Raw genomic sequence first — 17,123 nt, forward strand, 5'->3', positions numbered from 1 at the left:
CAGTCAACAAACATTTATTGAATTTATTGAAATTCTGTGGCAGGTCTCATTTTGTGCACTGAGGATCCAAATCAAAGACAAAACAGTCCCTGCCTTCAAGAAGTTTACATTGCATCAGGAGAGACATGTCTGTCACATCAGCATGAATAAAACTGGTATAAATAGGATAGATACAAAATACCAGTCACTGAGCCTGGTGCTAGGGAAACAAAAACAACGATGTAACAATAATCTAACAGTCCCTGGCCTCAAGGAGCTTCCATTCCATCATGGGAGACAATGTGAACATATACATCCAAGTTTTTACAGCATAAATACAATTTTTTATATAAAATTATTACTGAAAGAGAATAGAAGATTTATTGGAAAGTTTTGGAGGGGGTTGCTAAAGGCATTAACTGTTGGGGGGAATAGAAAAAGCTTCATGTGGCAGTTAGTTTTTGAACCTTCAACTACTGGACTAATCATTCACAGGATCAAAGCTGCAACCAGAAATGTCTGTATTTGGGGGGAAGTGGCAGGAAATTCTACTTACAGGAGGAGTGGAACTGGGGAGACATACCCCAGGACTCAGAGGAAAGACCCCCGCTGGTGGCAAGCTAAGGCAGGAAGAGTTGGCTCCAGTTGTCATCTGCTAACTTGATATCTTAACCAATTCTTGCCACAGTTTTTGGGTTCATTGTTTCTCTATTGCTGAAGCTCATGGAACAATAAGCATTTAGGCTACCATGTGTCAGACACTGTACTAAATGCTAGAGATACGAAGAGACACAAAAACATAGTCCCTGTCCCCTGTTCTCAAGGAGCGGACACTCTCCTAGGCAAGACAAATAACTTTGTCCACTATATATAGATAAATGGAAGATAAACTAAGGACTGCCAAGTAGTCTCAGCACCCATTCCATTCAGGGTCTTCTAAATGCTTAGGTCTGGAACAAAGCCCCAGTCAATTAGCCCTAGACATACTTTGGTCCATGGGTAGCTTGGCAACTGGAATCTGGTCATCTTCAGTTCATCTAACTCCATGGTGGTTGGTAGCCAAGTAATGATGAAGAAGCCCTTGTTAGTGGTTAAAAAAAGAAATTAATTGTGGGCTAACCTGGGGTTTCAGGATTCAAATATCCAGTAGAGATAGAAATATTCTGAATCACATTGCTCAAACTGTTATCTTGTTCTTAGGATCTAGGCCAGTGATCCCACTTCTTTCTTTTGGAGACTTGGAATCACTCTCTCTCTCTCTCTCTCTCTCTCTCTCTCTCTCTATATATATATATATATATATATATATATATATATCATCTATCTATCTATCTATCTATCTCTATCTCTCCTCTCTCTCTCTCTGTCTCTCTGTCTCTCTGTCTCTTAGTCAGGTTGGAAATGTAGCATCCACTCAAAAGACCATTGCTGATTGGGCTGCTACGTCCTGCTGGCACTAGACCTGCTTCTGCCCTGCAGATTCTGAGACATGAAAGAGTCCAGGGCTGATCCCAGATCTGTCCCACCTTCTTAACCATGACCTTCCTCCCTTCCGCTTCCTTCCTTCTCCTTTAGGTATTTATTGTGGAGTTCTTAAGGAGGAGGCTCATCCTGATTGGTTTCAATATCTGCTCCCTGGTTGTATCATGTTAATAGTAGCCCTTTCCCTCCAGGTAGGGAAGCCCTGGGTTGTTTTGTTTTGTTTTTTTTAAGAATCTAGGCCTTGGGGGCGGCTAGGTGGTGCAGTGGATAGAGCACCGGCCTTGGAGTCAGGAGTACCTGAGTTCAAATCTGACCTCAGACACTTAATAATTACCTAGCTGTGTGGCCTTGGGCAGGCCACTTAACCCCATTGCCTTGAAAAATCTTAAAAAAAAAGAAAAAAGATTCTAGGCCTTGGAGAATGAGGAAAGGACACTGATCTCTGCCTAGAAAAAAGTGTCACTCTTGCAAAAGTGTCACTCTTGCTTCCCTCCCACTTCCCTTCCATTTTCCCATCCTAGTTGCATGACTGTGTCAAGTCCTTTTACCTTCTTGGGCCTCAGTTGGCTTATCTGTAAAATTAAGGGGTTGGACTTGGCAATTTCTATGATCCTTTACAGCTCTAAACCCACAACCTATGAAACTTTTGAAGCCTTAATTTGTAAAAATGATCTCAAGTCCCTCCTTACTCTGATAATCTCTTTTCTATCAATTCTCCTTTTTTGGATTGAAAGGACCTTTCCATTTCTTTTTTTTTTTTTAGGTTTTTTTGCAAGACAAATGGGGTTAAATGGCCTGCCCAAGGCCACCCAGCTAGGTAATTATTAAGTGTCTGAGACTGGATTTGAACCCAGGTACTCCTGACTCCAAGGCTGGTGCTTTATCCACTACACCACCTAACTGCCCCTGGACCTTTCCATTTCTACATCTATTACAGCTCAAAACCATTCCAAAAGAGACAGCTTCATGGAAAGGTCAGTCAACTCTTCTCATACCACTATCTCTGTTGGAAACTATATACAGTCCATCCAGCTCCTAATGCAGCCCAGGCAGTAAGATTAATCCCTCAAGCAGGAAAAACTGCTTTCTAATTTTTATAACCCCTAAGGAGTAAAATCCCAAGTTTCCTATGGACCTTCTTTTCCTCCCCCCTCCACATTCCTGAATGACTTTGATCTGCCAAACACCTGATGATGGTGATTTTCAAACAAAGGATGGCATGATTTGGATGCCTTATCTCAGCATCATTTGTGTGATCTCCTAGATTATAGGGCATGCTACTGGTCCTAGTAAGTGTCCAAGGAGTGGTATCATTATACCCCACAGAACCCCTCTAAATCCTTTTGATGTAACTTTTACACCAGAAACTTCTGGCATGAGTCCATTGAGTAGTTGGAGAGGGGTCTGTTGAGTACATGACAGATGATTCCATTAAGAATGTGATAGAAGAGGGCAGCTAGGTAGCACAGTAGATAGAGTACCAAACCTGAAGTCCGGAGAACTTGAGTCCAAATCCAGCCTCAGACATTTAATAATTGCCTATGTGACCTTGGACAAGTCACTTAACCCCATTGCCTTAAATAAAAAAAATTTTAAAAGACAAAAATTGAACAAAGTACAATATAATTACCAGTTTTCCTCATCTTTATCCTATCTTCAACTCATGAAATGTAATATAGAATGATTTAATTAACATAGTATTAAGATATGTACACCTAGGAATTTTGACCCAGTTGACATGCTTTATTGGTTTTGTGGTTGATTATTTGACTGTCATCTCCTATAAATGCAAAACCTTTTTTTGAAGAACTTGTTTCAAAGAAAAACTTCATTTTCTTTGGTAGAGAGCTTTTCCCTATCTACACCAATATTCTAGATCCTTCCCTCTCCTCTGACATAAAAATGGAATGACAGGAAATGGGTTCCAACATCCTGTTCTCACTCTTTCATTCTTTCACTTCCTAGATTCCATTCCTTCACTGATAATTGCTGAGATCTTTCTGTAGTCTTCCCGATCAGCCATTCATGATGGGAGGCACTGTCTACTGATTGTCCAACTTCAGAGTGGGGATTCTTTATCCCTTTCCTTCAGGGAAGAAGAAAACTTATTAACAAAAACTTCAAGGGGTATAACTAAATTTCAGTGCCTTTCATCTAGCACAGTTCCTGGTCAAAAACAAAAAAACCAAAAAATTTAAATCAACATTGTACTGAATCAAAACAAGAATACATAGATTGGGGCTCTCCTTGGTATAAAGTCTCCAAAATGGAGCTATATACAGCAGTTAATGCAAATAAGCACAGGTTAGAGAGAGGGAAAACCAAGCATGGGAATCAGGGCAAAGGTCTAATTGACTGGCTCATGAAGCACACAAAAGAAGACCTGTGAGACAGCCAAATCAGAGAGGGCTTTCATTGCCAAGGAGTTTGTATTTCATCCTGGCAACAATGTCCTGAACATCTTAGAGCACAGCAGTGACCTAGTCAAACCTGAGTGCCTTAGGAGGAAAGTTCTGGCATCTCTGTGGAGTCATTTAGGGGGTTGATACAAGTTATTAAATAAAAACTGACTTCTAGCTTTGTTTGCGGAAAAAAAGAATTGAAAATTGAAGGGGAGGCAGTTCTCTTTATTTGGGCAATGGCTGAACAAGTTGTGAATGTAAGAAATGAGGATCAATGACATCATGGGGTGATATCTTGATGTGTGTGAATTTAAATGAGGTAGAGTTCCACAAAGTTGTCAGTCTTAGTATCTCTTTCAGAATCATCTAAATCCAGAGGCAAGACAAAAGTCAGGATGACTGGAGATGCCAATCAATTAGGGAATGGCTAAATAAATTGTGAAATATTAATAGAATGGAATGTTATTTCCCTGTAAGAAAAGACAAATATATGGAATCCAGAGAAAAATGGGAAAATGTACAAGAAATAATACAGAGCAAGAAAAGTAGAATCATGAAAATAATGTGTAGTGATTATAATAATATAAATTTTAATACTCAAAATAGCTGAAAACTGATGAATTATTGTATTTCCCATGTATAAGACACTCCCATGTATAAGAAACACCTTAATTTGGGGGCCTGAAATTTGAAAAAAAATGTTGAACTCAAGTTTTATTCATTATAAAATTCATACAACTCCTCATCACTGTCAAAACTCCCATCTCTTAACTTGTCCTCATCTGTGTTGGATGTTCAATCACTGTCTTAAGAGAGGCTCTGACTGCTCTCCTGCCTGTGCTCTGGTCTGGAGTTGACCAGAAACAATCCCTGGGCAAGTCTGATGAGTGGACGTATGTTTGGTCCATTCCATTCCATGAACCTGAAGCACCCATTTGCGGGGGTCCAGCCTCCGTGGAGTCCTTGGAACCTGACAGGAGGGATAGAGTTGGCAAAATGAGTTGAGTCAACAAGTGGGTAAAGGCAGGAGCAGGTTGACTGACTGTCAGCTGCTTGGATTTATTTTTATAGTCTCAGAATCATATCAAACCAGCAAACTAAAATCATTTCCTTGGTTACAAAAGTGTACAATTTTCATCATTAATAATATAGTTCATATAGTTACAAGTTTGATCATGTAGTAGTTACAAGTGTGATTATCAATCATGTAGTTAATTTTCTTGTCCCTGCTCAGACCGTGATGACCTCAACTGCCTGTTGCCTAGTTTGTTGCTGCATAGTAAAGTTATTAATTAAACAGAACTTTCCTTATAATAATCTTTGATATAATTTGTTTAATGGAATGCTTTTATGTTTTTGTGCCACATATGTAATGTTTTTCGATATGCTCCCTTGACAACCTATAGTGAGGATAGTTTTATGTTTGTCCACCCGTCCATTGACTCCTTCAATAACCAATTTTCCTTTCAGCCCTCGTTGGTAGATGCTACGGTTTCTATGACTTTTTATTCTTTCCCAATAAACTAAGGCTGTTAGAGTTCACATATTGGTCACCTATACTAACTATTCTCTCACCATCTTTATCATATATCCTGTGTATGGTAACGGGGGGCAAAACTGTTAATTTCCCTGGAATTCTATCTGACCCATCTTGTATCTGGTTTCCCTGTATATATTCTGATGTCTCCCTGGAACTCCCAGTGCTGTATCTTTCAAAGATTTCATACTGTTGAAGCCTTTTGTATGTCTCAGGGAGAGGCAGTCTGGTTAAATTTGTATAGAGTTCACAATCTGTTTTATTCAAGGAATTTCTCTGAAATCCTGCCTTTATAGTCATTCCACTATTAGGATTAGTAAGTTTTGCAATCAATAATAGACCTATAAATATGGGTATACATGGAATCCCTATATATATTGAAGAAGGAAATATTGTTCCATCAGGCAGTGTGACTGCCTTGAGTCTTCTTTCCGCGACTGTGTCAAACAGCTTAGAGACCCTGGCTCCCAACACCCATTGTGTCCTTTGAAATCAGTCACTTATTTTTCATCAACAATTCTTCTGGCCTCCTGCTGAACCATCTTTGTGAACATAGGAATTCCAATGGCCCTTTGCTCTTTAATTCCACCTCTTCAATTCTCTCTCAAAATCAGGTCATTTGGCTGCCTTGTCTCTCATGGCTTTCTTCTGCTATGGCATTTTCAGGAGGGTTTCTTCTTCCAGTAGCCAGACTCTGATTGTTTTCTAAGATGAGGGAAGACCAAACTGATGTTCAGCAGCATGATTTCCATTCACTTTTGCAAACTGGATCACTTTGAACTTGAATTCAGTACTGGGTGAAAATCTTTTCTGAGTCATTTCTAGGCAGAACATGATAAAACGTAACCTAACATACAGGTAACAAATACGAAACAATGAGGGCAAAGACAACAAGCACACACACAAAAAAAGAGGAAATGCAAGTAAAAAAATCTATAGCCATTTTATAAGACATTTCCAGTTTTTAGACCCCAAATTTTTCCCCCAAAAGTGAATCTTATACATGAGGAAATATGGTATAAGGAATGATCTTGGTTTTAGAAAACAGAAAATGAAACCTCTCTCAGGAGAGGGGTAGGGGACTATGGATGTGGAATGTGGTATTATACTATCAACCATGGTTACAGCATTGGTTTCCTTTCCTTTTTATTTGATAAAAAGAAGAGGTCAAAGTCAGTGTTACTCTAAATAAAAATAGAAGATAAAAATGGTTCTTCTTTAAAGAAAGTTCCACCTGTTCTTCAAGACTGAAGTCAAATGCCATCTCTTCCATGAAGCTTTGCCTTATCTTCCAGTCAGAATTGTTGTCTCCTTTAAGTTGTATAAAACCTTAATTCCCCTTTCATCACCTCCCCCAGAACCCACATGATTTTGACTTCGACTTCTCTAGGGCACTCCTTGACAGATCTCCAGGAGTCTACCACAGGTGTTGTCTTTGAGCAGGGGCAATGATGTGTTAGATGGGCAGCCACTCTGGATGGCTTCTCATTCTTGGTTTCAACCAGGGAGGCCAAGGGCAGAAATCATCCAGTGTAACTTAAATTGCTAAAGCATCAAGGGCTTCTTATCAACAGCTCTAAGGTTGAGAAAATGTTCTCTTGGGAGAAGCCTGCAGGGTCCATAGGACAGATGGACTATGTTACCCAGAGTAATAAAACTGTAACTGGCTCCATCGTCCTGGAAACAGCGAGAAGCAAGGCACATTCCCTACTGGGGACCAGGGGGACACCTGGCCAGGGCAGTGCTGCCAAAGGAAGGATGGAGAAGCAAGAGATGGAGACTTTGCCACCTGAACCACTCAGGAAGGGGGTAAGTCCAAAGTCCAGGGCTCTTGCCCCCTTCTCCATCAGATCGAGGGCCCTTCCCTGGGCTAAGTTTAAGGGCTCTGGGAGAGCCATATTGCTTCCAATAGAGAGGATCCTCACCATTTTATAGATAAGAAAAATGAGACTAGGGAGGTTGTGACTTGCCCAAAGTAAGAAGGGGCCATGCCTCCTAAAGATGAATAATTGTTTAGTGCTAGTAGAACTGTGTAATAGTTGCTTGAAATAAAGACTTTTTTAAAGGAAGGAAAAGGGGATCTGTCTGAGTTCAGCTATTAGGATACTCTGGAAGAAATAGAAAACCAATTACTTTGAGGACAATATTTTTTTATGGCTTTTAAAATTTTTATTAATATATTTAAGGTTCAAATACATAATTAATAACTCTGAGTTCTAATTTTTTCCTCCTCCCTTCCTTCCCTTCCTCCTCCCCAAGACAGCAACTAATCTGATATAGGTGATATATATATATATATATATATATATATATACATATATATACATATATATATATATATACACAATCATATTAAATATAATTCCATATGAGTCCTGTTGTGAAATAAGAATCAGAACAAAAAGGAAAAAACAAACAAATTTGAAAAGTGAAAATAGTATGCTTTGATTTACACTCGAGCTCCATGGCTCTTTTTCTGTATGTGGATGCCATTTTTCGTCACAGGCCTTTATGAATTGCCTTTGATTACTATATTGCTAAGAAGAACTAAGTCCATTATAGTTCATTATCACATAATATTGCTGTTAATATGAGGACAATAATTATTAACTGTGATCACATGTCAATATGGCACAGAACAAACATACCTAGAACAATAGTAGAAAGTTGCCTAGAGCTCAGGGAAGTTAATTGATTTTGCCACAGTCATACAGCTCATAAATATTGGAGACAGTTCTGAAATCTCCATCTGACTGACTCTTCAGTCCAGAACTTCATGTCGTATGTCACCCTGCCTGTATGATCATTGCTGTGATGATAACAATAATGAAAGAGGAGTTTCCATCCCAATTCAATTACAAAAGAAATCATTTTTACCCACCTGTGAATGCAAAATAATAAATACTAGAGACTATTTGTGCTATCAGGACTCAGCCACAGATTGTGGGACTCTCTGTTTGATTTCTAAAGTCTAAGAAGATGTTTTCTTTATGGGCTCTGATGGGTTCATGGAAAGGCTAAATCTCTAGGATTAGTCCTGAAAAGAGGGGCACTGGAGTGTGATAGACATGGAAAATCTAAGTGGAATTTCCCTAACTGCCTTTGGGGTCTATGAAAAGACCTGAGAGATTATGTGGTCTGAGGGGAAAGCATTGGATTTGAAGGATGTCGATGTGAATCCCAGTGCTGCTATGGTGTGACTTTGGTCAAGTCATTGAACTTTCCCAGCTTTGGTGTACTTATATAGAAAATGAGACCTTGGATTAAACAAGTGTTTTGAACCTGGGCTCTGTGACAGAATCCCTATATCTATAAACCTATGTTATATTGCTTTGGGGGCACAAGGAAAGAAGTGTATTTCCAACTCCTTCCTCTTCTCCTTCCCCTTCTCCTTCCCCTTCCCCACTCCCAAAACCAGTCTGAGAGGATACAAAAGTACACTGTGTTCCCCAACCCTGGATAGAGCAATCCTTTTTTTCCCCACAGCGGCTCACCCCTGTACTGGCCCTGGCTACCCTGGCAGCTGCTTTTGGATCAGCTTTCCAATATGGCTATAACATCGCAGTGGTCAACACACCTCACAAGGTGGGCTGGGGCCCAGTCTAGGGATAACTTGAGGCCAGGAAATGAGTGGACGGAAGGAGAAGAAAGGACTTGAGGGAAGTGGGCACTTGGAGTTCAACCTAAGGAATATTCATGGTCTGAATACCTCCCACAGGCAGAATCTTGCAGTAGCCACTTCGAGGAATAGTTTAATCATATAAAATCCAGTCCTTGTCTTCAAGCAACTGGATGATGTTGAATGGGGAGTCTTTCAATGTTTCATGATTACTGTGGCAGAAGAGGGGTGGGAAGCCTGCTTGGTGAGGTAATTGGAATCACTCCAGGAGATCAAACTAATAATGGGAACCCCCAACTCATAATGGGAAAAGACCTCAGAGACATTTAGGGCACTGTAACCAACCAGGACTTACCTCTAGATATCGCCAAGAAGCATTCCAAAAGAAAGTCTAAAAACTTTGAGGACAGATCCTTGTGGCTTTTTCCTCTCTATTAATCAATCAACAAACATTTATTAAGCTCTTATTATGTTCTAAGTTCTGTGTTAGACATTGGAAATACAAAAACAAAACTGAAATGGTGCCTGCCCTCAGGAAACTTGCATTCTAATAATAACTAATAACAATAGCCGAAGTTATATATCACTTTAAGATTTGCAAAGTGCTTTAAAAATATCTCATTTGAGCCTCACGATAAACCTGGGAAGTAGGTATTATCCTGTTTTACATATGAGGAAACTGAGGCAGGCAGAGATTAAGCTATCTGAGGTTAGCTGCTGCTCCTGCTGTCTAGCAGGCTGTGCCAAATGTGCCCAAGGTTGTATCTGCAAAGCCTCTGAGACCAAGAGCTATAGCTGCTGCCACTGATGTTTATACCTCCCTGTGATTGTAAATAGAACAATTCATGCACACCGGACTTTTCATACACTTTGAACATATTTTCTATTTTTTCTATTAAATGCTTGAATTAATATGTCTTTATTAAGCACTTAATATGACAATAAACTCAGTGAACTAACTCTAAAAAGAAAAAGATATCTGAGGTTATATTTGAACTCAGGTCTTCTTGACTCCAGGTCCAGCATTCTATCCATTCACTGTCACCTAGTTACCCATCTATATTCTGTTGGAGGAGACAACAGGTCCTTGAGGGCAAGCACTGATGTGTGTTATGTGTGGGAAAGGGGAAGGCAGGGAGGGGGGTTATTGGTGGTGGTGGTAGTGTTGCTTGCCAGTGTGTAGCAAATGCATAATATATTCTTGTCAACTCACACTCCCATTAAAAGTCTAGCTATGAGACAGCTAGATGGCACAGTAGATAGAGCACCAGCCCTGGAGTCAGGAGTACCTGGGTTCAAATCCAGCCTCAGACACTTAATAATTACCTAGCTGTGTGGCCTTGGACAAGTCACTTAACCCCATTGCCTTGCCAAAAAAGAAGTCTAGCTAAATGTCTCTCTCAAGGTTCTAAGGTATCCCTCGGGGGTTGGAGGTATCTTTTCTAATGTTATTGATTTGAGTCTCCATTTCTGTGTGTTTCCCTTGCTGATATTTTCCAGTGATTAGCATCTTAGCTCCATTTAACCAACTAATATAAATTAGCTTTTGCAAAGGTTTATTTTCTGTAAAGATATTGAAAGAATCTTAGTATAATTATTTCACCTAGGGACACACTCTCCCCTATCATACCTTGTTCCCTGGGGAGAGTGGGTTCAAATTTAAATTCATTTCCACCACCATAGTGAATGGATGAGTTCTCCATTCAGCTTCCACTAGACTGAGTTCCCCAGGCCATTTCTCAGGGTCTTGAAGCTGGACAGCTTGGCTGCAAAATGTGACAAAGACTCAAGCTCTTAGACCTTTGGTGGCTCAAATTCTAGCCTAGGCTTTTAGCTCATAGATCTTTATTAGCTCAGCATTCTAACTTTTTGAAACTCACAGAGACAAAGATGCCTTCAATACTCCTTTGTCTAAAACCAGAAAAGAATAAACACAAAAAGATGAAGAACAAAAGACCCATTCAAAGGTCACAAGTTGACCTGAAATGGGGAGAGTCTGAGCCCTCAGAGGCTTACAACATGTCTCTCTCTCTTCAAACAGCCAACAAAGAAAGCTCCAGAGCCAAGTGACATATTAGTTTCAGATCCATAGTCATTCAAAAGACCCCTCTTCATAACATGGTTATGGGTCTGGAACTAGTTACAGAATATCAGTGAATGAGCTGAATTGAGAAACATTGCCTGCCCTCAGGGAGCTTATATTTTATATCATATATTGTTATATGTCATCATGCCTTTCAAGAAATGGGGTTCTCAGCCTCATGGTTATTGCATTAGGAATGTTCACTGTCTCTCCAATAACAGATAAGTATGTAAAGAAAAGAGGCAATTAGTGGTGCAATGGATAGAGATAGAGGAAGATAGGACTCATCTACCTAAACTCAAATCTGACCTTGGACACTGGGTGACCCTGGGCAAGTCACTTAAACTCTGTCTGCCTTAGTTTCCTCATTTGTAAAAATGAGTTGAAGAAGCTGGAATGGCAAATCATTTCAGTATCATTGTCAAGAAAATTCCAAATGAGGTCATGAAGAGTCAGACATGATCGAAATGAAAATATATAGAATATATACAAAATGAGCACAAGATAATTTTGGGAGGGAAGGCATTACAGGATGGCTTTTCAGTAAAGGCATTATGCAGAAGATGGTGCTGAGCCAACTTTTGAAGGAAACCAAGAATTCTCAGGGACAGAGATAAGAAAGCAAAACATTCCAGATGTGGAAAAGAGCCAGTAAAAAGGGACAGAGAAGGGAAATAGAGGGTTGTGTGTGAAGCTGAACAAGAAGACTAGTATGATTGGACTTTGGAGCGTGTAGACAGGAGGGAGCAACATGTAAGTAAGCTGCAATGTTAGGAAGGGACTGGTGTGTGAAGAACTACAAATGCAAATGGACTTTACAGCTGAACTTAGAGACCATAGGGAGTTATTAATGTTCATTGAGGAGGAAAGTCACTCATGGATTTGCTGATAAATGTTTAAAACTCACTCACCAGGAAAAAAAAAAACTAATGATACACTTTTAAGTTTAATCTCCATTATTAACATTTTCTCTAGCATCTTCTAAGTCTAGAAATCAGCAAAACAATGAATCAAACCCCAGTTTTAGTGTTTGCTGATTTCCAGGGTATAAATGCTCATATTACTCTATAGCAGGTTTCAGCAAATTCCCTTAGGAATCAAACTTATACTCTAGAAAATAGCTAGTAATTACATTGTATATGGTTTTACAAAATACTATGTAACTTTATTGCATCTAAGTTTCACAACAACGTTGTGAGGTAGGTTAATATTATCCCCATTTTCCAGATGAGAAAACTAAGACCAAGAGAGGTTAAGTGAGTTCCCTAGGGTCACATAGCTAGTAAATACCAGAGATAGGATTTAAACTCATGTCCTTCATTTTAAGCCCAACACTGGCTGTCCCCTACTCTGTCTTGCTTTGGCTATTTTTTGGATGGTGGATTGGAGTGGGGAGATACTTGAGACAAGGAGACAAAATCAGAGATTATTATAATATTTCAGATGGGAGATAATTACTATTTGAATTAAGGCGGTGATTGTATGAATGGAAAGAAAGGTATGGGAGAGGAGTCATAGAGGCAAAAATGACAAGATTTGATAAAGGATTAGAGATTTGCGTGAGTGAGATTGAGGGGTCTGAGATAATACTGAGGAATCAGCCAATCAAAAAAAAATTATTGTGTTTAGTGTGTGTTAGGTACTGTGCTAAACACTGAGGATACAAAAAAGAGGCAAAAGACAGTTTCTGCCTTCAAGATGATGACGTTTGTCCTTCATTCTTGAAGAAAACCATGGGAGTGGCTAGGTGGCACAGTGGATAGAGCACCAGCCCTGGAGTCAGGAGTACCTGAGTTCAAATCCAGCCTCAGACGCTTAATAATTACCTAGCTGTGTGGCCTTGGGCAAGCCACTTAACCCCATTGCCTTGCAAAAAACTTTCAAAAAAAAAGAAAGAAAAGAAAAAAGAAAACCATGACATCAGAGAGGTGACACCAAGAAAAGCAAATAAATTGGATTTGAGTGGGGTGAGGCTGTGCTGAGTTCTCAACCTTACTTTTTCCTCCAAAGTCATCTGAGTCCAGTGGCCAGAAATGAATCAGGACACCTAAAGATGGTCCTGGATGTGGGGCAATCAAGGTTAAGTGATTTGCCCGAGGTCACACAACTAATAAGTGTCAATTATCTGAGGCTGGATTTGAACTCAGGTCCTTCTGAGTCCAGGGCTGGTGCTCTATCCACTGTGCCACCTAACTGCCCTGTCTGCCCTCAAGGAATGGAATGGGGAAGATCCTGCTAATTGTAAGAATCATGGTACTTTTGACAATAATAGAGAACTTCAGATGGAGGAAGGTTGGAGAATGTTCTATTTTGAACATGCTGGGTTTGAGATGCCTGTAGGACATACAATTTAAAATGTCCAATTATCCGGATACTTAGTTGATAACAGACTTTACAGTGTCTGTTGGAAGATGGTAGAATAAAGTCAGGGACTTGCCCACCCAAGATGAAGTGCTTATTGAATGAATGAATAACTTTGCCCAGAGGGCTTCTCAAGGAAGCCCATACCCCTTTGGAACAACTCCCACTGCTAGGATGTTTGTTCTCATAACCAGGCTCACTTTGGCCCCTCATAACAGCTCCCCAGGGTCCATAGTTCTGACCACATTTCAAACATGAAAATACTTTTATGTCTGCTCAAAGTCTTCTCTCCCAGTTATGCACCTCCAATTCCTTCAACTTAACTTCCCTTTTCCTTTACCAATATGATGACCCTGCTCTGAACACTCTAATTTACCTGAGCCTAGAATTGGACATAACACTTCAGATGTGCTCTGTCAGAGGCAGCTCATGGCACAAAGGCCTAGAGTCAAGAAAGTTCAAGTCTCACTTATAAACTTACTGAGTGTCCTGAGCAAGTGATTTCAACTCTGTCTGCCTCAGTTTCCTCCTTAAGACCTTACCTCCCAGGGTTTTTGTAAAGATCAAATGAGATAATAATGATAAAGCACAGCACAGTTTCTGGTGTATGGTAGGCACTTAATAAAAGCTTATTTCCTTCCTTCTGGACCAGGCCATAGGATAGAGGTACTTTCAATCGATCAACGTTTATTAAGAGTTTAATAGATGCCTGACATTGTGCAGGATCTTAGAGACCTACATTCTAAGAAGAAAATAATCTCTTCTCTCATGGAGTTAAGATTATAACAATCTGTCTCATACTTAATATTCATATATGATTTTGGATGCCAAGATAGTAAAAGCCTTATTTGTCACTTGACTTTGACCTGGATGCTTCCTGACTGCTTAAAAGAAATAAAACCCATCCTCCAAGGATTCATCACTGCTGTAGATATGTTGAAGAATGGACAGTTCAACTCCAACAAACATTTAGGCAGTGCCTACTGTGTACACACAATAGGATTGGCTTGGCAAACTACAAATGGGGGAGAGGTCTTGGAGTAAGAAAAACATGAATTACAAATTATAAGTTCGTCACGCCTTACAGTCCACCTTCCCCTCAGATACATCAGAGTACTTTGTACAGACTTTGTTTTTCCTGAAGAGAAGGCAAGTTCCTTGAGGGCGGGACCCATTTCTAATCATGGAAATGGTTTGATTAGTCCAAGTCATATCTTTGATCAATATGAGTTGGGTGGGGGCAGCTAGGTGGCACAGTGGATAGAGCACCGGCCCTGGAGTCAGGAGGACCTGAGTTCAAATACAGCTTCAGACATTTAATAATTACCTAGCTGTGTGTCCACTTAACCCCATTGCCTTACAAAAAAAAAAAAATATGAGTTGGGTGAGCATGGTTACTTAAAACAGTATCCCAGGAAACCTCATAAGATTTTGTCATAATTGTTAGGAGCTGTGTGCCAACACAGAAAAGAGCATGGGATTGGGACCTGGATTCAAATCCTGAATCCAACACTTCCTACATGTATGACCCTAAGCAAATTGATCAGTTAAACTCTCTGGGTTAACTGCAAAATAAATGGTTTGGACTAGATGATTTATGAGGTCCCCAAGAGCACTGGATTTATGATTCTGTGGGTTGTCAGTGTGTAAGGAAGGAATTTTCATACCAGGAGTCCCCCACACCAAACTCCCTCTTCTACACAGTGAAAGACATAGTACATACAAAGACCAAAATGAAATCTTTCAAGCCTTCAAGGAAATTACATTTTACTCCCAAAGAGAAACTCCAACGATATTTTGAGCAATGGTCCCATGGTTGAATAAGTGAGTCACCTTCCAAGCAAACTGATTTGACACTTGTATTTTGAGATCTGGTCTGATCTGTTGTTATTGCTGTTGTTGTTAAAGAATCTGACTTCATAAAAGAGGACAAATTAGAAAGGTAATTGGTGAATATGTAGTGATTTAAGACTTGCAAAGCATTTTAAACTACATACATCATCTCTTTTTATAGCTATGGCAGGCATCATCATTATTGTTCCAACTTTAAAGATAAAGAAACTGAGGCTCAGAGGCTTCATGGCTTGAGGGAGAACCAACTAGACGGTGCGGTGCAGTGGATAGAGTCCTTGCCCTGCAGTCAGGAAGATCTGAGTTCAAATATGACCTCAGACACTTAATATAACTACCTAGCTGTATGACCTTGGGCAAGTCACCTAACACCATTGCTTGCAAAAAACAAAACAAAAAAGTCAGAGAGAAATTTACACCTGTGTCTCTCTTGACTCTAAGCCCAGGATCTTTTTCTGTCATTCAGCCATTCACTTACTCATCTAGCAAGCACCTAATTGAGAACTTATGTACATGCACTGAAAATACATCAAATAATCACTGTACTTGAGGAGTTTACATTCCTATGTGTGTGTGTGTGTGTGTGTGTGTGTTGTGTGTGTGTGTGTGTTGTGTGTGTGTGTGTGTGTGTGTGTGCAAACCTCATGTATGGGGAATGAGATATAATCAAAGCCCACACAAATGAAGATATACAAAATACAGAATATTTACAACATGATGGGGAGGGTCCTATTGATTCGATTACATCAGGAAAGGTTTCTGGCAAGAGCTCCAGCGGGAGTTGATCCTTGAAGGAAGCTAAGTGGAAGGAGGAAAGAGTTTTGTGCAATCTGAGCACAGCCTGTACAGAGGCTTGGAGATGGGAGATGGCATATTACATATGAGGGAAAGCACAACATCCCACTGCTTTTCACTCTACCAGATTCTATGATCATGGCACCAGCTGATGAGAGGTCTTATGTTGCTCTTTCAGCTCTGGTGAGCTACGATTTGAACCACACTGCCTTCTAGTGAGATCCTCATTAAAATTCCTTGAGTAAAAGACTGGACAGTCAACATTATGCAATCCAACAAGCATCTATCATGCTCATTACTTGCTGGATGCTCTGCTAAGTGTTGGAGATACAAAGGTTGAATGATTTGTATTTCAGTCTAGAGGTGGCAGGGAGCCAGTGAAGTTTCTAGAGCAGAGGCAAGATATGATCAGATATGCATTTGAGAAAGATTATTTTGTCAGTTTATTGGAGGCTTTATTGGAAAGGAAAGAGAGAGAACCAAGCATCCAATTAGGAGATTCTGTTCATTAGTCCAAGGAAAATAGGCTAAGGCTCTAAAGAAGAATGTTGGCCCTGTGAGCAGAGAGAAGGCAAGACTCAAGAGATGTTGTGGTGATATAATCTACAAGACTTGATCATTGATTGAATATGCAAGGGGCGGCTAGGTGGCATAGTGGATAAAGCACCGGCCCTGGAGTCAGAGAGTACCTGGGTTCAAATCCGGTCTCAGACACTTAATAATTACCTAGCTGTGTGGCCTTGGGCAAGCCACTTAACCCCGTTTGCCTTACAAAAACCTAAAAACAAAAAACAAAAAAAAGATTGAATATGCCAGATGAAAAAGTGGATGAGTCAAGAAAGGATGGTTTTGGGGCAGCTAGGTGGCACAGTGGATAGGGCACTAACCCTGGAGTCAGAAGGATCTGAGTTCAAATTTAAACTCAGAAATTGCCTAGTCATGTGACCTTGGGAAAGTTGCTTAACCCCATTGCCTTAAATAAATAAAATTTTAAAATAAAAAAAAGAATGGATG

General features: G+C 40.0%; 1 protein-coding gene across 1 annotated transcript in view; it reads left to right on the forward strand.

The window, feature by feature from the left end:
- The first annotated feature begins 7,029 nt into the window (after positions 1 to 7,029).
- Positions 7,030 to 17,123, forward strand: part of LOC141508393 (solute carrier family 2, facilitated glucose transporter member 7-like) — a 30,863-nt gene continuing 20,769 nt past the window's right edge. Inside the window, exons 1-2 of the mRNA XM_074216976.1 lie at positions 7,030 to 7,209; positions 8,887 to 8,985. Coding sequence (XP_074073077.1) covers positions 7,030 to 7,209; positions 8,887 to 8,985 — 279 coding nt within the window. The remainder of the gene's footprint in view (positions 7,210 to 8,886; positions 8,986 to 17,123) is intronic.

This window comes from Macrotis lagotis, chromosome 1 (assembly GCF_037893015.1).
Source record: "Macrotis lagotis isolate mMagLag1 chromosome 1, bilby.v1.9.chrom.fasta, whole genome shotgun sequence".
Taxonomy (NCBI): Eukaryota; Metazoa; Chordata; class Mammalia; order Peramelemorphia; family Peramelidae; genus Macrotis; species Macrotis lagotis.